Source organism: Parasteatoda tepidariorum, chromosome 1 (genome assembly GCF_982258835.1).
Source record: "Parasteatoda tepidariorum strain Cologne lab strain chromosome 1, Ptep-v5.0, whole genome shotgun sequence".
In the NCBI taxonomy this organism is placed as follows: Eukaryota; Metazoa; Arthropoda; class Arachnida; order Araneae; family Theridiidae; genus Parasteatoda; species Parasteatoda tepidariorum.
In genome coordinates this window covers 38,716,304-38,741,083 of record NC_141755.1, presented here as the reverse complement: position 1 = coordinate 38,741,083, position 24,780 = coordinate 38,716,304, and the positions used below count along the sequence as shown (strand labels likewise).

The window sequence follows — 24,780 nt, the reverse complement described above, 5'->3', positions numbered from 1 at the left end:
TGAATAATGACTACACTGTAAAAAATTCCTGATTAAATTAAGGCAAAAATACAGCAGGGTGCCGGTACTTTTTACCGTAAAATCCATTTTTATCAGAACATGTTACAGGACGAAAATTCGGATATAGAGTAAATTTTACAGTAATGACTACAGTAAAATCACTGAATCACTCTAATTAAATAAATAGTACTGTAAAAATTGCGGCATAATATTTTACGGGAAAATGAATTTTACGGATGATGATAACGGATGCTGGTAATTTTAACCTTAATTTGATCCGGAATTTTTTACAGTGTATGCTATTTTGTCCACATTGTAAGAATAATTAAGTGATCAAATTAAATCTTCCTTTTCTGTTTTAAATAATTTAATATAAAATCATTGAAAAATTTCACTACGCTACATATTTTTAAAATTCCTTTCTCATTGCCGAGATAAAAAATTAATGATCCAACTAATCAATCTGTTAAAATATATATAAATTTTAAAACTATACTTTTCATGGAAATTATGCGTTTTTTTATAATACTTTTCTATTGATAAAACTAAAACTATATCATGGTGATGTAGTTTTATAGTACTCATATCTATCTGATGCATTGAATGAATAGATATTAAGTAGATCCTATAATCATGATCTGTAACGAGATGTAAAAATGTCACGAGATGTGAAAACGAGAGATGTAAAAAATGTCATAAATTAACTCAGCTCCAATTTAATCCAATTTCTTGTAATAATAGTCATTTATTTACATCAGATATTTATTTCGAGTAAGAAATAGTCAAAAATGCATATGACTTTTAAATCTAAATTTTGCTTTTATATAAGTTGTGAAGTTTTGCTTTTGAGATTCATAAAATAACCAATAGTTTGAATTGATAGAAGAAATAAAATTAATAGAAATAGTTTGAATGGTTATTAATAAGTTAATTTAGGTATATTTTGAATTTTATTCAAATTATTATGTCACCAAAAACGGTGGGTATCATTTTGCTTGTATGAAGAACTAATGGGTAATTTGCAGTTTAATAATATGTAATTAATAGTAAATAATAGAGACTGTAGATCTTTAGATCTATAGATCTCTAAGATCTATACATATTTAAGTTAAAAGCTTTGCTAATATATTTTTAAAATTTAAATGTTATTTGTATTTTAATCTAGATTTTAAAATTTGACGCAAATTATTGGAACCCAAAAGAATAAAGGATATCTTTGCGTTATATTATAATAAAGCAAAAGGCAATGCATAAAAGCACAAATAATTTAATTAATAATTACCGACATTTTTTTTTCTTTTTGTGGGAAAATTATCATCAACAGTGTATTGACACTAATGTTGACGTCTCTCACAGTAATACACGCAGTAATTGTTAAATATATGATTTGTGCTTTTATAAACTGTGGTCTGGTTTTTTGAAACTATCTCTACAGACTATTTTGCAACATGCGTTTGGATTTTTTAGTACATTCAAAAGCACATTAATCAACATGGTGTTAGAAATGTTATTAATTAGTGCTGTTTTTAATGTATTGCCTGATAAATTTCATTCATGAGAAATTTTATTGCGATTTTCAGTTACAGCAATTGTAACTAATTGTAAGATTGTAATTGTAACTAAATCATTCCAAGCTTAATTAAATAATTGTTTTGAAATATGCTTTTTTTAAAAAAATTATATTGATAATTATTATTTTTTATTTGTATTTTTGCCACGAAGTTTAAATGTTAAAAATATGACATCACAAAATATGGCGTATACAAAATATGACTTGACATCGCATATACAAATAATAATAATAAAAATTATTATTTTTTTTAAGTAAATGTTTAAAATAAAACATTTACTTTTCCGTTTTTGAATTATTTTTAATACATTATTTCATTTCAACTCATTTTTGAGAACGTATTTTTTCGATAATAACCATATTATTTTCAAAATAACTTTTTTAAAAATCAAACCCTGTTATAACATGTTTATTCGGGTTTTCGAATAAGTCTAAGTGTAATAAATCTTTTAGTGTTGCTAAGTCTTATAACTCTGAATTAATATCCTTTGCTACCACAATGGGCTTAAGTTATGCTTAAATTACGCTTGATTATGCAAAAATTATGATGACATAAGTGGAATGAATACTAAAGCTAACATTTCAAAAATAAATTAAAAACAAATTTCCTAATATTAGTGTATCTTACACAATATACTCGCGAATACTTTCTATAATCACCATCTATTTCTGTTTTAGTTTTTATATAAATTTTTAAAACCAAAATTTTTTATGTTTTTATTGTCTGCCAGTCATTTATATATTTATACAATTGAAGAATTATGCCTTGAAAAGTTTTCTTTCTTTTTTTATTTATTTAACATTCTTTTTATGCTGTTGAACGTGTATATTTCTCCTTGTTATCATTTATAAATATTTATTTTTTGATTACCAAAACGAGCTGATGCTTCTAGAATAATAAGAAATCAAAATATCACAAGCGTCTGCCGTCATATCTGTTATAGTATTTGAAAAGCGGTCAAAGAATTCTATGCAACTAATTCAAAGGATCATTTTATTCAAATGTCCCGTATACAAAAGATTTGGAGCCAATTATTAAATGGTGGACTGACATGTTGTGAAAGGATTTAATTATACTTTAAATTATTATTTAATTGTCTCATGTGGCAATGGGACAAAGAAAAGAGTTAAGTAAATAGAGGTCTTTAGATCTCTACTGTTAATTCACTCCTTTTGACGGCCATCGAAAAGATTTTCCGTAATCAACATCATTAACTCTTTCTTACTGCTGGGTGACTTGTAGTGTAAATAAGAAACCAGGAAAAACTGATTGACAATCTATTGAGTAATAATACTTACTGATCTTAGTCTTTTACGAACGCTGATTAAACAAATGATGCGGCGAATGTCTTGATCTCTCAATGCATTTTTTTTCTTTTTTGCTAAACATTTTATGTGAAAGGAGGTGGGAATCGGCAGTTTTAAAAATGGTGATGTCATATTTTTAACATTTAAACTTCGTGGCAAAAGTACGAATAAAAACTGTGACGTGTGCATTTAGAGAGTACATTGCTTGTATATATCGTTGGAATATTTTCATGCTTAATTATAAATGAGCTTTCTTCATCCTCATGTTTTAACAGTTAGTTTAGTGTATTTGACTAGTTTTGTGATTTCTAGGTAAGTTGGAACATCAATCTTTAATATATTTTCATGCTTAATTATAAATGAGCTTTCTTTGTCCTCATATTTAAACAGTTAGTTTAGTGTATTTGACTAGTTTTGTGATTTCTAGGTAAGTTGGGACATTAATCTTTAATATATTTTCATGCTTAATTATAAATGAGCTTTCTTCATCCTCATGTTTTAACGGTTAGTTTAGTGTATTTGTGATTTCTAGGTAAGTTGGAACATTAATCTTTAATATATTTTCATGCTTAATTATAAATGAGCTTTCTTCATCCTCATATTTTAATAGTTAGTTTAGTGTATTTGACTAGTTCTGTGATTTCCAGATAAGTTGGAATATTAATCTTTAATATGTTTTTTATTTATTTATTTTAGCTCGTGATTTCTAGATTAATCAAGATACTTTAAATTAATTAATAAAATAGGAACATGTTTAATGAGTACAAAATTTGATTTGATCTTTGGTTCCATGTAGTAGAGAATAGCCACTTTATTGCGGCTAGACATTACTTCTATGATTGTTGCTGAGTCTGTCAAGAATATTTGAAAGGAAATGAAGGTTAGGAAGTGAGAAAGATTTTTTTTTATCACCTGGTTTAGTATTCTATTAAATTAATTAACCTTTGAAACATGAAATTTCCAAAAAATTTGAAAAATAGGATACTTGGATAAACTTATAAGCATCTATTGATAGGAATTTAATTTGTGACTAACTTATATTTATACGTCTAAAGCTACTTTTACTTAAAGAACTTAGTGGAAAAAATTCTGTGACTTTTAAAAAATCTCAAAATTTTTAGTTTCTAAACACATTATTGAAAGAATAGAGTTATAATTCTTTTTACCAATTTTTTTTTATTTTTAAAAAGAGATTTTAATGAAAACAAATGTTTTGCGAAAAGTTCCTTGCTAATACTGTTTTGTTTTCTTCATCTCTTCTGCTATATTGCAAGTAATATTTATGCATGGTATTTCCAACAACTTTACTAAAATGTCAATTGGAGCAAGTTTCCAATTAGCTGTTCAATCATCTCTGTTTTTCTTTTTCTTTTCTTATTTTTATTAATTTTTATTTTATTACACATTATTTATCCAATCGAAAATCAGTAAAATGATCAGTTATCAGCTATTGAAAAAAAAAAATGACTTTAGACATAATTTATTTTGTGTACTGTAAACCATATTTTTATAAATTTAGATTGATATTCCCTTTCCCCTCAAAACCAATATGCAATAAATATTTTTTGGGTGAGAGAGACATATGTTAAATATAAGTAAATATTGCGAGCTTTAAAATTAATATTTGCGGACAGTGAGCACAATATTATTTAACGACGGCGCTAATTACTTCCTTATATTCAATGAAAGTGAACTTGCATTTCAAGTTTAGTTTATTTTTGGAATTACTATTATTATCATTCTGTATGACAATTAGGAAGTAAGCTGAAATTTAATTTTATGTAAAGAAATAAAAATATTCGAATTATCATGACTTTTCCTTTAACATTGAAGTGAGGAATAACAATGAATTTACAAGCGTTAAAAATTTAAAATTTTAAATACCGCTTGTAAAATATAATCATTCTATTAATATCTAAAATATAATCATTCTATTCTATTAATTAAAGCGGATAAGTGGTTACAGTTCAAGACAGATAGGGAAAAATTAAACAAATGTTAAACGAATGGTATCAATATCATAACAAATTATTTATAAGAAATTGAGAGAGCAAACTAACTTTTAACATTTGAATCAGTTAGAAATAAATATTTACTTAAAAATTGGCTTAAATAAGAATTCGCTTTAAATGAGAGATTACATTATCAGTTCATGAAAAATGCTGTCAGTTAAAAAAGAGAAAAATAAATTCTTTAATTAATTTTCTCGTATTATGATTCGTTTATTTTCAGTATGTGTGGGAATTTCCATACATCAAAGCAGTGTTTCCCAAACTTATGACTTTTGTGTACCCTTTCTAAATTTTTCACAACGCTGTGTACCACTAATAAAAAAAAAAAAAATGAATGCATTTTTTACTATAAAGAAATTGCACGAAAGTTTAAAATCACAACTGGTTGTTGGCACCACTAATTATTAACTGTTAACTGTTAAAAAAATAGACAATAGAGAAATACGTAATCGTAAATTTTCATGGCAGCTTTGTTTTTATAATACAATATTTTGTTTGTTGCAAGATATTTCGTATAAAAACGCGTGCCCCCGCTAAACCTTTCCCGCACCCCCAGGGGTACGTGAACGGCTTACCACACTGGTTTACCACACGGTTTACCCCAGGGGTACCACACTTTAGGAAACACTGCATCAAAGAGATAGTCTATAGTCATAAATTTGTGATTCATTTGAGTGCATGGTTGACTGAATCTAAACTATAATAAGCTTCCTAAATCCGGAAGAAATTTAGAATATTTCCGGTGTATCATTCCGCTTGTGTTATGCTTACGAGGCAATGTGTGAACAAGCTTAATATTCTAGGAAGTTTCATTATTGTGATTTGTGTTTAAATTTACGCGTAATTTTACCATACATAAGAATTTTCTGTAATTTAAAAATTCTAACACGTTTTGAACCTAAAACCAAATTAATAACACAGCATAAATAGCCATGCAAAGGTTAGCCATGCATAGGTTAACAGCATTGGTTAGCCATGCTTTGAGTGTTATCCCTTATTCGGCTATATTTGTGCAAAATATCACCGTTTGTTATTTTTTGGGTAGCATCAGAGCAAGTTTGCTGAGTCTTCCGAATTAGTTAGTTGTTTGTTTTGTTCTAAGTTAGATTGAAAGAGCACGCTATATTAAAAACACTACAAATATAATAATTTTGGATGGTGCGTTTTTTCACGCTTAGGAGTGAAAATCAGTTGGAAGTAGAAACCTTTAGCACAATCTGAGTTTAGCTTTACACGTTCAACCATTCATATTTTAAATAGTTTTACCTGAATAATTTCCTTTGAATAGTTTCCATTGAAATAATTTTAATTTATTTAGAAAAAATCTTAAATTCTGTTTTCCGACTAAAAACCCGATTTCTGGAAGAGTAAACCGTTTTTTTTGTTGAATGAAGTCAGTTATTTAGTGAGAATAGTTAAAGTAGTTATGCGACGGTGGGAGAACATCATTTGAGGATGATCGCAATTTTGATCCTCTGCAGAATTGGTGGCTCCTTCTCTCTGGAAGCCAGATAACCTGCGAGCAAGGTCTAGTACTATACGGTAGAACAAAATAGAACCAATACCGTACACCCTCGATCCCTTCGCAGGATGATCAAAGTGGTCGACTAACCACTAGCAGACTGCAGACAGTGATGTTTGACTTCCGCGTTCTGTTGAGAATCATGGGGCAATTGCATGAAGTAGGAATGCTCCTTTAATAGTAGCAGTAATACTTTATTTTCGTAATACTTTATTCATTAGAGCTGCACAATGAGCTATTGACTGCAGTCTTGGGAACCTCCATGAGAATGATCCGAAAATTTTTCGTCATAATCTTGATCCTCTGCAAAGGCGATGTCTACTCTACTTTGATAGTTCGACGACATACTTGCGAAGTCGAGCACTTTTAGGTAGAACAGTTAAATGAGGACTAGTACTACACATCTTCAGCCCCTTCGCAGGCTGACCAAAGTGATCTACCATCATCAGCACACTGACCACAGCCGGAGATGCTTAACATCGATGTTGTATTGGAAACCGTGTCTTTAAGATCAGTCCACTGCAGTACCCGTAGCGATTGTAGTTAGTGTGACAGATTACGATACAGTACTAGTAGTCGTAGTTTAGTTATGTCGTACTAGAGTTGCGCAATGGGCTATTGGCGATGGTCTGGGAAACATCCATGAGGATCATCCAAAGACATGCCATTACAATTTTGATTAAAATTTTGATGGCAACCCCGCTGCTGTAGCCCGATGACCTCCGCACGAAGTCGAGCACTTTGAGCTAGGAACAGTATTTCAACGATGAGTCTTTTGCGGGACTTAATATTTAAAGGTCATTCTCACTGTGTATAACTTTTTTTTTTCTTCATGCAAACGAGTACCTGATTGGTTATGTTCCCAATCTAGTTCTGATTCGGATCCCGTGAGAATGGTCCTTGCGGACTCATGCCGATAACACCTAAGTTTTTAAATATGCTAATATCTGTCGTAAGTTCTTATTGTGAACAAAAACGGGTTAGCGGAAACGCATGCTTTAACATTTCCGAAACAGATGCGCGAAATATTAGTTTTTATTTGTGAATATGTTTTCTTTTACTACTTGTGCATTTGTTGAGAGTTGAGACGCGTTAGGTATCCTTTGTTTGTTGGAAAGTAATGCACTTGATTAGATGTATTAATTTTATAATAATATTTTTCTGAACTATATTTTGCATGTTCGATAAGTTATTGTTCAAGAGCATAAATACTTCAACTTTCGAGGTAATTTTGAGCAACTTAAGTTTTTTTTTCTGATTTTTTTAAATTTATTAGTTAAAAATGTAGAAAATGTATTTTATTCATAATTAAAATCTATGATTATTGTAACGAATTTAATACAAACTAGTTTAGAGTGTGCTAGTTAATTTATTGTTTGTGTTTTCAAACTCATTTCTCGTTTTTTGTTTGTTAAGCTCTTACTACGAAAGTTAGTTCAATTTTGAAGGCTTGCGTCTTGTCTTTGAACGCATAATAGTTTTAAATTGCTACTGTTTATTTTTATCATTGTTCATTGATTGAACAATACCATCTACTATATTTTAAATTCACTACCAGTTAAAATTTAAAAAATAATATATTTCAGAAATTTCTTTTTTATTATAGTGCCTAAAATATTAATAATCTATTAATATCGTGTGTCTAAGTACATTTATTATATATATTTTAAAACTTAATTATACAACAACTAATTTTATTACATCAATTTATTTTTATGCATAATATTCTAATTTCAACTTAATGTTATCTACAAACAAATTTTAAGTCAGTCTTTTTTTTTTAATGTAACTGTATAAAATTATCTCACTACTTTAATTTTTCTGCATATTATGTTCTGTTGAACAATGATTACAAATTGTGGTGATGAAAATTTCCCACTATCTTTTAAATCTTAGTTTATACATTTCCATTCAATTCTTGAAAATAGGAAGAATTTCTTAATATAACTGTGTATTTATTTTTAGCATATCTTGTTACTCTAAACAGCATAAACTTATCACTACTACAGAAGCAAATCGTTATCTACACTTTCTTGTCTCACGTGTCGAAGTGTAAAGCTAAGATACTATCAACCAAACTGCAGCATTTTTGACCTTTATTGGTTATTGTCAAGACAATATCTTCAATTTTTTACCTTAGCTTTATGTGATTATCTGTATATACTTATATTTCAGTTTTATTTTTTTAGAAATTTTCAAGTTTTGTAAAATTCATAAATATTTAATTTATTCATAGCGATTAATTTAATAATTATTTTTCAGATTTTGGATGCATCTTTAAAAAATAATTATGGCTGATAGTTCCTACTTCTCGAATGTTATCTATAGCAATCAGACGTATGAAACACTTAGCAGAGATTTGATAAATTTGTATTTTCAACATCAAATGCTGATATGGACTATTATTTTGCTTATTCCTGTTGTGGTATGCTTATTTTTATGATTTTTTTCATATTTTGGTGATATTCTTTTTCATTAGAACTTATCTAGTGTTTTTCTTAAAATTTCATTAAAAAATTTAAGATAATATATTTAAAATTTTAGTATTTCAGTAGTGTATGTTTTTTAATTAAAGCTTATTTATTATTCTTAATACAAAATTCCTTTGTAAAAATAATATGATATATACTTTTCACAAAATATATCTCATTTTTTAAACAGATAAGGAATGCAATGTGAGTCTGTATGTTGTGGTATATTGAAGCGAATATGTTAAATGTAACTTATATTTAATATGAAAATTTAATTTAATTTTTATTAAATGGTTAGTTTTTTGATTTAATAGCATGCATAACCATAAAAAAAGATCTTGTGTAGAATTCATTATAATTTTTTATTTTATTATTACTTATACCTTATTGTTTTAATTAATTTTTTCCTTAAATTTTGCAAATGCTTTTAATTATTTATTTTATTTATTTTTTTCGCTTTACTGCAATTATTTCTTTTATTTATTTTTCACTTTTTTGACTTTACTGCATTTATATATTTCTTTTAAAAAAAAGTGTTTTAGCATTCAAAATAAAATATTTTTACTTTTTTTTCATACTTCCTGAATTTGAATTATTTTTCTAAGAAGAAAAAAGTATTATATTTTCAATTTGAAAAAAAAAAAGAGGAATATTTTAAGTTATTATTGCACTTAAAATTTACTTTTCTATTCTTCATCTTCTTTGAATGCTTTGAAATATTTATTGAATACATTTCTGTTGAAACTGTATGGAATGAAAATATATTTGAGAAACCCTACAACTTATGTTTTTAATTATTATTTATATCCAGTTAATATTTAAATTTTTTGTCAACTTTATTAAAAATCTAACTCTGTCATTATTTTTTAGGCTACTCTTCTGTTGCCGTTATTTATGTTAAGCTTGGTGTACGTATCTGCTCTTTATCTGAAAGCATATCGGTATTATTATAAAATTAATGGTTATACATTTACTCCAGAGTGCTGGATATCACCAAGAAATTTTTTATGTTATTTGTGGGATTTTCAAGGAAGATTTTGGTATGGTATGTATCAATAATGTTGTTATTCTAAATTATTGTAGATTTGTGTAAAGGTATTTAGATTGGGTACTTTATTTGCTTCACCATAGAACTGCATTATGGGCTAATAGTGACGATCTGGGAGACATCCCTGAGGAGGATACAAAGACATGCCATTACAATTTGTGATGTTCACTTTCTCAATTTAGACATAGATCTGAAGGGGAAGGAAATTTTCTACAGGTCTCTGCGCCCTTGGTACTGCTCAGTGGCCGACCACGGGACTTTTTGATTCCACAGATTTTACCAGCACATATATCGCATGAACGCCATAATTCTTAGGAGTAGAGAATCGAACCCCAGCCTCTTGGTACCAGAGTCCGAGTTTACTCTGTTACAGAATCACTAGGCTAACACTGCCTTTTGTTGTGGAAAGGACATCTCATTTTTTTTAAAAATGGGTTGGGATATGTAATTTTTTTTGATTGATGTATATTTATAATTGTTTGTATTATTTTTTTAATATGCTATTATGTGATTACTTATGTTAATATTACAGTGTTATTAATTCATGTACACCATTAAATTTTTTCAAATTACTTGCTAAATAAAACTACTATGCTATTTACTATGCAAAAAAAGTGAGTCTTGAGGCTAAAATAATAGAAAATATTTCATTGTCTGATACTAAGACATGATGTATCAAATTTTATTTTAGTTCATTTTTGTTACCTATTATGAAATTTTTTCTAGTTTTCTGTATTTTTGAAATTTTTTTCTTAAATTCTCATTATGATTTAATATCTACCAAGTAATAGAATTTTATTAAAAATTGGGAATTTTTTTTCTTCCTCTGAATTGTTTTAAAAATGTATTTGTGCATTATGTTTATTTTCTTCTACCAATATATTAGTTTTTTTCCTTTATTTTCATAAACTTTTTTAAAAATTATTACTTAAATCTTTTTGTTTTAGATAGTACTTCTTGTGTTTTTACTTTAAAAACGTCTCTGGTAATGTTTATATTTTTTTCCTCATCAAAGCATTGAAGTCTATAAGCAAAAAAAACTAAATTTAGAATAGACCTACTAAAATTTTAATTTTGCTGTTCATTAAAACCAGATTTAGTTTACTGAGAGTTAAACATATTAGTCACATCTTATGGTAGAAATTAGATTTTTTATTTTTTTTGATTAGCATATTCTGTTGTTCTTGTTTTAATGTACTTATGATGCAGAAACAACTTTAGGCATAAACTAATAACAACAGTTTTAGCAAATATTTTTTTAGTTCAACAGTCTAATATATATATATATATATATATATATATATATATTTTGAACAACATCTTTGTAATGGTAACTAAGTGTTGTCTTGTTTGAAAAGAAAAGCTTTTTATTTATATATATTTTTTAAGAATTATATGTGATTAAAGCAACAAGCAGCAGGAAAAAAATGATATATACTCATAGCAAAATTAAGTACCTTAATCAAATTTTTCAGTAATTAAGTTGGGATTCTTACAACTTTCTAGTAAATTTAGTTTTTATTTTAGATTATAATACTTCTAAGTAATAATAAATAATATTAATAATGAATAAAAAATAAATTTATGTGTTAACTTTTTATATATTTTATAAATTATATAACTATTTATATATTTTGCATCAACTATGTATGTGTTTAATGTTACATTTTAGTAAATTACATGTTCTTGCAGTGTGGATGTGGCAAACTTCGCTTCCAATAATTGATTTCATATCTGTTACATGAACAATTTAGTTTAAATATTTTCTAAAAGTAATTCTTAATTTTTTTTTCCTTTTTGAAATCAGGTTATGAAGCTGAAGGGTTAGAAAACATTCCAAAAGAAGGTCCTGCATTAGTTGTTTTTTATCATGGAGCCATGCCTGTTGATTGGTATTACTTGCTCTGCAAAATTGTGCTTTATAAAGAGCGTGTCATCTGTGCAGTCGGTGACAGATTTTTGTTTAGTATTCCAGGTAACATGTTTACGAATCTATATCATTATCATTGAAATAATGTTTTTTTAATTAGTAATGAAAATAAATCCTTTATGATCTGGAAGTATTTCAAGTTTTCTTCCCAACAGGTATAATCATAATACTTAATCACTATATTAATAATTAAGATTGCATGATTAATTACAGTTGCATAAATTATAATTATAATAAGTTTGATAAAATTAATAAAATGGTTCTTGCATTAAGCCCAATAAAAAAAGTTCCTTTAGTCTGCACTTGTTTTTCACCTTTAAAACATAGATTTTTTCTTTCTCTAGTAAATTGCTGTTAAGCAGTGATTTTATGACATATATTCTTTGTTTAATAAATTATCTTTATGGCATTTGCTGATTCAAAGGTTTTAAATTTTGTTATAATTGCATGAATTGTCCGCAGCATTGTTATGCCAATTGATTTTATTTCTTTAGGACACAGATTTTTATTTTTTTTTTATTAAATAAAATACCTTTGTGGTGTTGATTTTATGTTTTTCTGACAGATATTTTTTATTTTCCACTTTCTTAGCACTTGTTTTTCACCTTTAAAACATAGATTTTTTCTTTCTCTAGTAAATTGCTGTTAAGCAGTGATTTTATGACATATATTCTTTGTTTAATAAATTATCTTTATGGCATTTGCTGATTCAAAGGTTTTAAATTTTGTTTTTAATTGCATGAATTGTCCGCAGCACTGTTATGCCAATTGATTTTATTTCTTTAGGACACAGATTTTTATTTTTTTTTTATTAAATAAAATACCTTTGTGGTGTTGATTTTATGTTTTTCTGACAGATATTTTTTATTTTCCACTTTCTTAGACGAAATGATTTAATTTGATTATTAATTTTTTTGGTGTCTGGTTTTTCATGAAACAACATCTGCCTTTTCTTTGCACTTTTTGAAATTTTTTTAAAAATAATATTGTCAGGGCTGATTGTGCTCCGGAAAAAATCCGGATTTTTCGCTGACAGTGATCCGGAAGTTTCCGAGGTCCAGACGTTTTAAAAAATCATTGATCACAGAAGTTTCCAGAAATCAAATTTTCAAAGGTGGAATTTAGAAACACAGTTTATTTTATTTGTTTGTAAGGGAGAGCCAGATACTTTATAAGCTTATATTCATGATTAATATTAAATTTTTTATCAGTAAATAGTTATTATAAACTCAAAGAAAGACATATTTGTGAATTTTAATTACTTCTCCAGGTCATCATAGGTACATACCTGCCAACTTTTAATCCTTTCCATTATAATTTTTCCCAGTGGTATTGAAATGGAATTAAAACTTCAATTTTAAGCAAACAAATACGTTGTATTTGAGCAAACTTAAATTGACAACCATGATAGTAACGCATATTGATATATGTGCTTAATTTTTGTAAGAATAGTGGTGATCAAAATCATTTAAAAATTAAATTTATAAACGAAAAAATAGTATATATTTACTACCACTTTAAATATGAAAATAAAATCTTCCGGAAAATCCGGAAGAGTTGGCAGGTATGTAGGTATGTGTAAATGGTATAGGTATATGTAAAAATGTAAATATATTTTAAGTAAACTAAGAAATATTGAGGAAAAGGAAAAAAACCTTATTTAAATTTTTATCTAATTTTTCAATTTAAACTGTTTTTTTTCCTTCCTTTTAAACTTATGAGAAATTTTCCGGAATTTTGACTTGGGCTCACAATCACCCCTGTATTGTTGTAACATGCCTGACATTTTAATTAAAATGCAAAAACTATATTTATAACATTTTTTTTTAAAACTTTCTTTATTAAACTTCTGTGGAAAATAAACCCCAAAATCTGTAAAATAATAAATGTATGTACTTGAATTTATATAATTTATCAAATTTTTACTACAATTTCTCTATGTGTTTAGTGACATTTCAGTGATTCACAATAAACCCTTCAAGCATAGAAGCAAAGGTTTGGTTTAGTTCATTTCTTTTGATATCTATAGTTGAAAAAAGTACATATAAGTAAAGGAAGTTTTTGAAAATGGAAGCTAAACTTTGGAATATCTACCGTATATTCCGGCGTATAACGCGCACTTTTAATACAAAAAGTAACATTGGAATTTTCGAATGCGCGGTATACGCCGAATATAAAAATTTATAGATTAAAAAAATTTAAATATGGAAAAATACTTTTATTTGAAAGAAATGACATACCTTTACCTATATACTTTATTGATTTTCGTTATTACGTAAATAGTTCATTATGTTCGTCTTCCGTTCTTTCTCCAGGCATGTCATCACAATCTGTTTCGTCTTCATCTGTGTTACCCTCATCCATAAATAAACAGTCATCTTCTGATCCGTCCAGATTATTTGAAATGCTGCATTTTTTGAATGATTTTCTAACCATCTCAGGCTTAATTTCATCCCATACTTTTAATATCCATTCGCACACTGTTTCCAAACTTGCATGACGCATATGTCCTCCTTTCGTAAAGGTTTTCTTGCCCTCCAACATCCAAGTGTTCCACTGTTTTTTTAAATTGGCTTTAAATGGTTCGCTTAAGCAGACGTCCAATGGCTGAACTAATGGTGTCAATCCGCCCGGAATAACTGCCATATCGGTGTTACATACTTTCAAAAATTTTTTTGTATTATCTGTAAGGTTGGAACCAAAACATGTCCCACACTAAAAGGCTTTCTGGTTTTCTATAGATACTAGACGAGATATTGCACATGTACAATCCAAATTTTCGTGCGCGTTATACGAAGAGTATATCTTAAAATTTAAAAAAAGTTATTGGAAATTACGGGTGCGCGTTATACGCCGGGGCGCGTTATGCGACGGAATATACGGTACATGATTAGAAGTGTTCATTTGCTCGAAAAATGTTACCATTTGGATTATTTTGATGTAAACACTTCAAAATTGATTTTATAAAATTGAAGAAAAATCTACTGTTGTAAGATTTTTAGTAGTCTTGAGAAAAGTTTTTTTTCTCATTTTTAATTTTTCCAGGTTGGGCACTCTGTTTTTTGCTGGCTTTATGTATTTTAAATTTATAATTATCAGTTTTAAAAGGAAAATAGGCAGAACATATGATTATTAAATTCAAAATTACGTAAGTTTTACAGATGTATAAGACTCACATAAATTTATAATTTTTATTGGTATATATATCGTAAATTGATATTGGTATATAATTTATACCGGTTTGTTGTTTAAAATAAAAGTTCTTTTTTATAAAAAACTAAGTATTAGAATCTACTTTTTTAATTAAATTAAGAAATATGTTTATTTTTTAATGCATTATATGATAATAAATATGTTAATTCTTTATTGAAAAAATAAAGTTTTAAAGAAATTCACTTTTTAAATTAAAAACTTAGCTGTTGGTTTTTAAAAAAAACACGAAGAGAAGTAAAAGAACAATTTTATTAAACGCAAGCTCCAGAGCAACTATTCGAGACTGATAGTACCTTATTGCTGCTAGATTAAAAAAAAGACAACCTTTGAAAGTGTTTTCATATCTCTCTAGACAATATTAATAGACCTTTGAAACAAGGGACTGATCACTCTCATAAAGCACTAAAGATATCATTACATTTTCTAAAGTAATTAAATCCATATTGTTACACTCTTTGTGGGAAAGGATTTAACTGTACATTTGATGTAAGCTTTTTAAACAGATTAGATTTAATATGCAATTCTTTTAACATTAAAAGTATAATTAATATTATATAGTTTATAGTATTTTTAAAAAAAAAATGTATCTTAATTTTTTTTTATAGATTTTTTTACATTCTTTTAGCTATACAGCAGTTTTTTTCTTTATTCATTCATCATTTCTTTATTCATTCTTCATTCTCTATTTGCAGTATGATCGTTTTCTTTACTCGCTTATTTCTCTTACTCATAATTTTCATTTATGTAATGTATAGTATAGATAAACTTATAATTATAAACTAAGGATTTTATTTTTTTCCCTCAACCACTTTGATTACATTGGTTATGATTGTTTTTTTCTTCTTCCAGCTTTTGATGCTATAATAGATTGCCTCCAAATTTATCCTGGCACTGTTGATACTTGTGCAGACATTTTAAAAAAAGGAAATTTACTGGCTATTGCTCCAGGTGGAGTGAGAGAAGCTTTGTTTGGTGATGAAACTTATCCTTTAATCTGGGGTTCAAGGATAGGTTTTGCTAAAGTTGCCATGGAAGCTAAAGCGGTAATAATTTCATTTTATTCTAAAGTTTAGCAAATAGTTTAGTATTCTCTGTTGTGTCAAATCTTTAGACACCTACATTTGCTATTTTAATGGTATAATTTTGTTTTTCCAAAGTTTATTTTAATGAAAATTTTATAATTTTGTTAATGTTAGTTATGTGGTTTTTTCCAATCAATTTTTGGTTGAAAAGTGGTAGATAGTTAACTATTAATGGCCCATATGTGGCCAGTTGGGTGCGTATATAGTTCCTCATTTCCTGTGAAGCATGTAATTTTTTCTTTGTTACTTACTGAAAAAGCAATGCTACACATTTATTGTAATTTTGATTATTATTATTTGTATTCTGTATCTAATGTGTGATATTTGTATATTTGATTGCCTTTTCAATTATTAAAATCCATTATTATTGATATACTAAAATATCTTTTATATTTTTAGCCTATAATTCCTGTATTTACTGAGAATATTAGGGAAGCATTTTTCACTTTAAGTTGGGGAAAAAGTATGTATATTTTATGAAATGTGTTTTACATTTGAAAACTTTGTATTTATAAATATTGTACTGTTTGTTTTATATAAAACAAAATTTATTTCTTGTACCTACTGTTTTAAAATTATTTTATAAATTTTTTTTTCCTGCTTATACTTGGTAGATTTAGTATTTTTCTCAGATTAAATTCTTACCTATGTTTCCATGTTATTGTATGTGAAAATGTTGAAGTATTGAACTATTAGTTTTCTAACTTGAACTAATGGATTCAATGGGCATTTTATGTCAGAAACTTAGGAAAAAATTCATTTCTATTTATCTCTTTTTTTTCGTAATTATTCTTGATAAATAAAACAAAAAAAAAAAGCAAAAAAATTTGATGCAAATAACAATGTGTTTAATTTATGATTTTTTATTGTGAAATTTTGTTCTTAAAGCTTTTAAACAAAAGATATGAAAATTGTAATAATACAGTGAAACCTCTGTTAGCGGACATTCTGGGGATATACGAATTTTCTTTTCTTTGATTAAAATTATTTCAATGATGTGTATCAAGGACACACTATTTATTTAATAAAATATGTTTATTTTTTTTTCTTAAGCAGGTTTGGAGTAAAGTAACTAAACTAAAGTTAAGTGTAAATTCTTGGCATAATTCTTGATGTATGAAATGATAAAATTTTATTGTTTTTTAAAATAAATTCTTAATGTTTTTTTTTTCCTCAAAGAGAAAAAGAATGACAAAATTGTAAATCAGGTGTTAGTTTAGTTGTTCAATTTGCTTCGTTTCTCATTTCATTTTTTTAATTTTTATTTTTTACATATTTATCTTCCATTTAAAGGAAAAAAAGGTTTAAGCAGCTTTGTGTGTGATATACTTTTTTGTTCACAATTATTCATAATTTTACTTATGCTCAAATCTGATTTTCTTATAAATATGTGTATAAATTTATAATAATGTTTTTTTTTTTAAATTTAAATATTAAAGTTGTGTATTTTCTTTTACAGAATGGCTAAGGAGTATTTATGAGAGAACAAGAATCCCTTTAGTTCCTATTTATGGTGGATTTCCTTGCAAGCTGAAGTAATAATTTTATTTACTAATTGATATTTTAAAATTGATTTTAGTTTTTAATGTTTTAGTTTTAAGCTCTGTATTTGTTTTGAAGCAGTTTTTGAATTTCATAGCTAGAAGTTTTTTTTGTTCCTTTTGATTATGTGTTTTAAAACAAAATAAATGAAAAGTATTTTTCAAAAAGCTTATTGACTCCCTTAACAATAAAAATTAAAATTGCCTATGCTCTATCTGTGTAACATTTCAATAGCTTGGACTGAAATATTTAATTATTTTGTCAATGAATGCGCAAAGCAATAAAGTTTGCCTTTGTCACAGAGTTTTAATGACTTGGATACTTAGAAAGTATTAATTATTCCCCCTTTCCCCCTATCAAATTGAAAAATAAAAAGATATTGAAGTATATTATTTTGTGCATAATGCACTTATTTGTTCATTTTAGCAATATAATTTGTTGAATACACATGAATAAATGTTATACAAGAAATATAAAAAGATGTTTTTTTTCAATGTGTGTGTATACAAATGTTTTTTTTATTGGTTCATTTTTTTTAAATTTAATGTAACAAATAATAATTATTATGCCATATTCTTTAAAACAATAATTTTGAATAAGAATTCAGGTCTGCTACTGGTGACTAAAATGATTAATTCAAGGAAAAGGCAGCTATTTTCGTCAAAATCTGTGCAAAAACTACTTTTTATTAAAATCAGTAACTTTCTTTTGTCCATTTAACTTCTATATTGGAAAAAAAATAAAATAAAAATTGCATTTTTTTGGTTACAGTGCTACAAGTAGGACGATCATCATGCATTATGCACTGCAGACAATATTTCTTAAACTTATTTTGTATATTGTGCAGTATACCACAGGATATTACAATAACAATTTAAGTGTGTCAATATTTTTTTTAAAAAAAATTAACTCTCATTTGTAGAAAAATAACACATTAGTTATTTATTCACATTATAAAATGAAAAATATTGTAAAAATATGTTAAGAAAGGGAGGTTTTTTTTATGCCGGCAGAAATTATTTTGGAGAATAATTTTCATATTTGGTGCAGCTACAACGACCATTTTTAGAGTTTAAGTTCACGAGCAGCCCTGGGTTTCAAATATAATAACCATATTATTTTTGCTATTTAATGCACAGTGTACAGCAGATATCTTAGTTGATATTAATTTATTGTCAAATATAAAACTGTGTATTAACAAATATTGTTAAGTAAAGGAATTTTAAGCTTAGTTATGTATTGTTTAACCATAAGAATTTTTAACATTTTTTTAGTTGAAATAGTTATTTGTTTAAATTAATTGATATTGTTTGTTTTTCAGAACAATTGTTGGCAAGCCTATTGAATATGACGCATCAATTACTCCTCAAGAAATGGCTGAAAGGGTAAATTTATATACTATTATTTTTCATTTTGATTTTTCTTTCCGCATGCTTTTTTGTTTTTTTACAAATAAACTATTTTGAACTTGTTTATTCGTAAAGAAATAGGGTGAATAACTCGAGAATGTATAATTTTTTGTAGAAGCTTTACTAAGCTCTTTAAGGAATGATAATATGAAGTAAATAAAATACGAGAAATAGAATAAAAATCAATATGATTTCGTTTTTTTTTAATTGTTTAGTTATGAACATTTTCAAGAATACAATACTTTTACTATATGTATATATATATATATTTTACCTGCAAATAGTTATTTTGATTATGCTACTGAAATCACAAACAATTGCCAAACGAGCCCTTTAATATTAAAACTGTTATAAGCAATAAATTAATTAATGCTGGGCAAGAAGATTGGAGTTTTCAAATAATCAAACTGTACAGAAAAAGGTTTGAAGTTTTCAGCAAATGTTAAAACCATTGGGTTTTTTTGGAGGAGATTTAGCATGAAAGAAGTTCAGAAGGGTTTAGCTAAGCTGGGGTGATAGAATTACGTAGAAATTTTATGAATCGCAAAAATATTGCTTTGTATGCTTTCTTAAAGCGAGCTATGCTCCAATATACTTAACATTGTACCAATTAAGTATTTCCCATTTCCTCGTTAAAGATGGTTCTCATCAAATAAGGGTTTGTTATAAGCGCGTTTTAGTGTAACTTGATAATTAAATTGTTTTTTATGACTTATGCTGGATTTAAATGTTAACAAACAAAAAAAAAGAATTTATTACATAAAGTGAAAGTTCAGTTTAGGCCTGTAGTTCTCTGTATCTCAAATTCTTATTTGACTAACTAATCATTTAAAAATTATAAATTGTATAAGTGTGTTTAATTATTTACAAAAATTACCAAGTTATCCTCTCAATATTTCTACAAAAGAATAAAGTTTTGTGTCACCATTACATGCTACACATATTTAGAGAATTTTTTTATTTATTACAATATACTTTTTATTCCTTGTGTTATACTACTTTTACTTTACAATTTATAGGTGGCAGATAGAATGAAATCTATGATCAAACAACATCAAAAATTACCTGGCAGTATCACTAGAAGTGTACTGGAGCGATTTCATCATCTGTTTAAGCTTAAACAAGCATAATCCTTTTTTTTTTCATTCGTGTGAACACATATCAATATAAGTTGTTGTGACCAACTGAGACATCTGCAAGTGAAAGGTATTTCTGTGTGTTATCAAGAAACATGTTTTTAGAAATTAGGAAGTTTAGTTGTGTTTGTTTTGAATGTCTTGAAAGTTTTGTATCGTTTGTGATAGATTGCTCATTGTTGTCAAATATTGTTACTGTCTCAAACTCTTTCCATTCCAGTTTTTACATTAGGTTAATTCGTAAAAATCATTGCTTCGCTCATTTCTGTATTTAAATAAAAATGAAAATTTGATCAATTTTTAAACTTTCTGTGTCTATTTGCATAATGTAATAAAATAATACTTCTCTAAATTTTCTAGTCCTTGTAAATTTATATCGGCATTTATTACTTAATGTAATGTTTAATGGTGGAAGAATAATAAATGTTTATACTATGCATGATATCTTCTATGAATGTTATATGGTGTAATTTAAAGGACTATTAATGGTTTATTATTTTTCTTTTTAAAAGGATGAAGGTTTATTAAAATAGGATCACATACTGTAGAAACCAGATTATGCGTTATGCAATAAATTCTATTTTGAAACTTTCATTTATCAAATATTAACTTTTGATTTACTGATTAGCAAGACTGCATTTGTTAATAAATACTTGTTGCATTTTTTTTTCAAGTTCCAATTTCAATCACAAAAAATATCAAATTTTCATAAAAACTAAATAATTGTCATATTTGTATAAAAGAAATTGTTTTGATATCATATACAGATATATTTCAGATACTTCTGCTAGTTAATTTGAATATGCTGTAAAAGTGTATTTAATTTACAAAATATTAAAAATAATTTTTTTTAAAATAACTGTTATGATACACTATACAAAGATCAGCATTTAACATTTGAAATTCAAGCATGAATATTTATAAGATTGTCCTTTTTTTCTAAATGTTACCTTTTTTTATGGTAAGAAAAAAATATTTTTTAGATATTTCCCGTTTTTTAAGGCAGTTCTCCATTCTCTTCCTCAAGATTGCATCAGTGTGGCTTCATATAACTACCCACTTAAATTAGCAATCTGTTTGTGGCTTCCATTTTGATAAAGTGGGGATTGCAGAAATCTTATTTGAATATTCAACTATAAATCTGAAATAAAATTAATTTAAAGAATTTTGAATTTCTGATAAATGAAAATATATATTAGAATAATTCTGTTCTTCAAAATTTAAAAATGAAAAGATCTAATTTTGTTACTTACTCTTTAATAATCTCTTAAGATACTTGTGCTGTGAGATTGGAATAAACTAATAACTTGAATCACATCAATGTTAATGATATTTTATAAAAAATTATAAGATTCTTCAATTTATCTAACAGAACAGTGATATATAAGTAAATGCATATCATGTAATAAAAAAAATTATTTTATGCAGCATGTTATTGATTTGTTGCACCAGTATGTTTTTATCTTATTTTTGTTTTTTAAAAGAAGAGCTTAAAAAATATCATATTTGCTTAAATCAAAAGTTAAAAACTTATATTGAGCACTTAAAGCAAGTTTTTGTCCTTACCGAACAAGTTTATATTTTATTTATTTTTTTCCTAATGAGAAAACTGTATAATTGTTTTTTGTAATCTTATTGTTTGATACTATACATATAGGCAAAGCATGTTAATTGGTCCAAACTCAAAATTATTTTATTAACTCTCCATTTTATTTAATATTTTTATTTCAATATTGATTTCAATTTTTATATTAATACTTAAATATTCTTATGCATTTTTATTGTATTAAAAAATACATGCTAGAGCATGTTAAATGTTAACGTTTATATAAAGAAATGATGAAATCTTTATCACCATGTATCTTTATTACTATGTGTTTTATATGCTTAGATCTTTTACATATCTATTTAAGTTTGTCCGATTTTAAAAAGGCTGATTAAATTTGTCATTTTTTTTTCATAAATTTCTAATTTGACTTTTTTGTTTTCCTTTTCTTTCTAAAATGATAAACCTGTTTATACTTTTGTATTTATATATTTTTTAGTTAAAACTATAATAAATTTTTGAAATTGGTGTAAATAATTGGTAATTTTTTTTTTAAAACTAAAAACAGTTTTTAAATATTGTGAATGAAATGTTTTATAGTTTGAGTGTAATATTTCTAGAAAAATCAAATTATTTATAATATTTATCTAAAATCAACCGTTTAAAAAAAGGGGAATGCAGTTACTGTCTTTTTTAATTCATTGAGAATAGAAGTCATTTTGAAAACTATTTACTTGCCAATGGCACTTGTTTTTACTGCCATGTTTAGATTAAGCATGGAATGAAATTGAAATATTTTACTTATTTAGTTGGATATTGTTGAGATTTTTCATGCATTTGATTTGTTAAAAAAAAAGAAAAAAATTTTTGTGAAGAATTATTTTAGATAAAATGAATGTCATATTTTATAAATTTTACTTTAATTTTTTATCATTACATCATAGAACTTTCCCGATAGGTATTGTTTTCCAATGCAGAAAATTTAAAGGTATGGTTTATGTTTTAATTTTGAATTTTTTGCGGAAAAATTATTGACTATTAATTATTATAAATTATTTACTATTTATTATCAATGTAAATTTCACTAAAATGTTCATTTTTTGAATGCTTAATTTCAATAAGTCAATTTTTCTCATAAATATGATTGATTTTAATAGCTAATATAATTTGCTGAAAAATCGATAATTGAAAAAAAAAATTCAACAGTATCACATATTAATAATTAAAATCACTTCGCTTCGAAGTTAAATGGTTATTCCAAAAAGTGAGGGAATTTCTCACTTATTTTAAAATAAAAATGTATTTTTACTGAATTTTACTAAACTAAATTAACTTTCTTAATTATGCTTGAATCAACATTACAATGATTAATGAAAGTGATGTTAAGCATATATATGTAAAAAGACATATTTTATTATATTTACAAATCATCTAAATTATTCAGAAAAATGTTATACTGAAAGAATTGTATTTTATTAAAAGGTTGGATTTATCAAAACTAAAAGTTTTTGCTATTTCAATTCATGCTGGTCATGTTTGTGAATTGTATACTAGTTTATCATTCTTTGTTCTTGGTATAGGTGTATTTTTCTAATTATTGTTGTTGACAATACAATTTTTTTTACTAAGTATGTGTGCCTTTATTTTTGTTTTGACTTCTATTTTTTGTAAAATATTTACATGCCTAAAATGTAAATATTTATACCATATTTGTATGAACCTCAAAAACTTATAAATCAATTTGCTGATTTGATGAATCCCTAACTTCTGAAACATAACTTAACAATTTGAAAGAAAAAAAAAGATTTATATCAACGTGAAAATATTATTTTGAAACTAAAGTATAAAGGTAGTAAAAATTTTTTCTAAGCTTGTGGAAAAGTTGTCGGTTAAAAAATATTTTAAATTGAACATCTGATAGTTAATCATTGTTGATACGCGTTGTCCCACAATCAGTTTAAGAAAACCAAAAATTTAGGAAATCTGGTTATTTGTTCTCATCAAGTTTCAGGCTTGGTTATAAAAATCATCAAAAGACAGTGTTGGTGACGAGGAACAAACGTTTTAAAAACAAATATTTTTAGCAACTTGTTGCACATCTGAAAAACAAACTAAATCTAACCATCCACACACATGGATGTGATGGGACTCCTTATCTCTTAAATAACGAAATGCTTCTTTCTTAAAGCGTATTTAAACTTAAAGTAATTTAATTTTTTATTAAAAATAACAAGCTATATATTACTTCATAAATTTGAAATATGTACGTATAATTTTTAAAAAAAAAATATTAAAATATTCTCTACCCTACAATAATGGAAGAGATACTTTCAGTTTTTGACATTTTCTTGAATTTCTCAAGATATACTTAGAGTATTATTTTGTATTTTTAGAGATGTTTAGTTCATGCAATTTTCAATACTTAGCAATAAGGTGTGAAATTTTTAGAGGTTTAGGACTGTTAATAAATTAACAGAAAACAAGTATTTTTTTACTTCCCTATGCTAGAAAATCAAGCAATAAGCTTGTAACTCGTATCAATTACTTTGGATGTTTGCAACTACTGCAAAAAATTACGTATACCTAGCTTAAATATTTCTCGAGTTATAGGCATTTAAGGAAGAAAAAAACAAATTTTTTTGTTTTGCGGTTTTTTAGACTTTAAGAATATTCACTACATTTTAAAAATATTTTTGAAGCGATTTAAAATTACAAACAAAATTATTGTTTTAAAATTTGAAAAAAATATCACTAAAAACAGCACAAGATATGAGTATTTAAAGCAGCTCTTTAATAATGCGCATGCGCGAAAAAAAAAAATTTCTTCATAATTTTGAAGAGAATCATGTTTGGAAACTGATGAAAAAAGTCTGATTTGAATATCTTTCAACTAATTTTTAGTTTCAAGCAATTTCCTGAGTACTTTTTGAAAGATAACTTAACACAATAAGGGCATTTTCCTAAATTATATTTTTTATACTTATAAACAAG

The 24,780-nt window shown here is 26.2% G+C and overlaps 1 protein-coding gene across 9 annotated transcripts in view; it reads left to right on the top strand.

Annotated features, from left to right (window-relative positions):
* The window catches only part of LOC107441256 (DGAT1/2-independent enzyme synthesizing storage lipids), a 70,873-nt gene extending 47,456 nt beyond the window's left edge, over positions 1–23,417 (top strand). For 3 of the 9 annotated variants that reach the window (XM_043045793.3, XM_071179995.2, XM_016054452.5), the window contains exons 2-9: positions 8,675–8,837; positions 9,754–9,928; positions 11,739–11,906; positions 15,924–16,117; positions 16,556–16,619; positions 17,616–17,691; positions 19,020–19,083; positions 20,127–23,417. In XM_043045793.3, coding sequence (XP_042901727.1) covers positions 8,703–8,837; positions 9,754–9,928; positions 11,739–11,906; positions 15,924–16,117; positions 16,556–16,619; positions 17,616–17,691; positions 19,020–19,083; positions 20,127–20,237 — 987 coding nt within the window. In that variant the 5' untranslated portion in view covers positions 8,675–8,702 and the 3' untranslated portion in view covers positions 20,238–23,417. The other 6 variants (XM_071179994.2, XM_087161977.1, XM_043045795.3 and 3 more) reach the window with 6 other exon arrangements.
* The last annotated feature ends 1,363 nt before the right edge of the window (positions 23,418–24,780 follow it).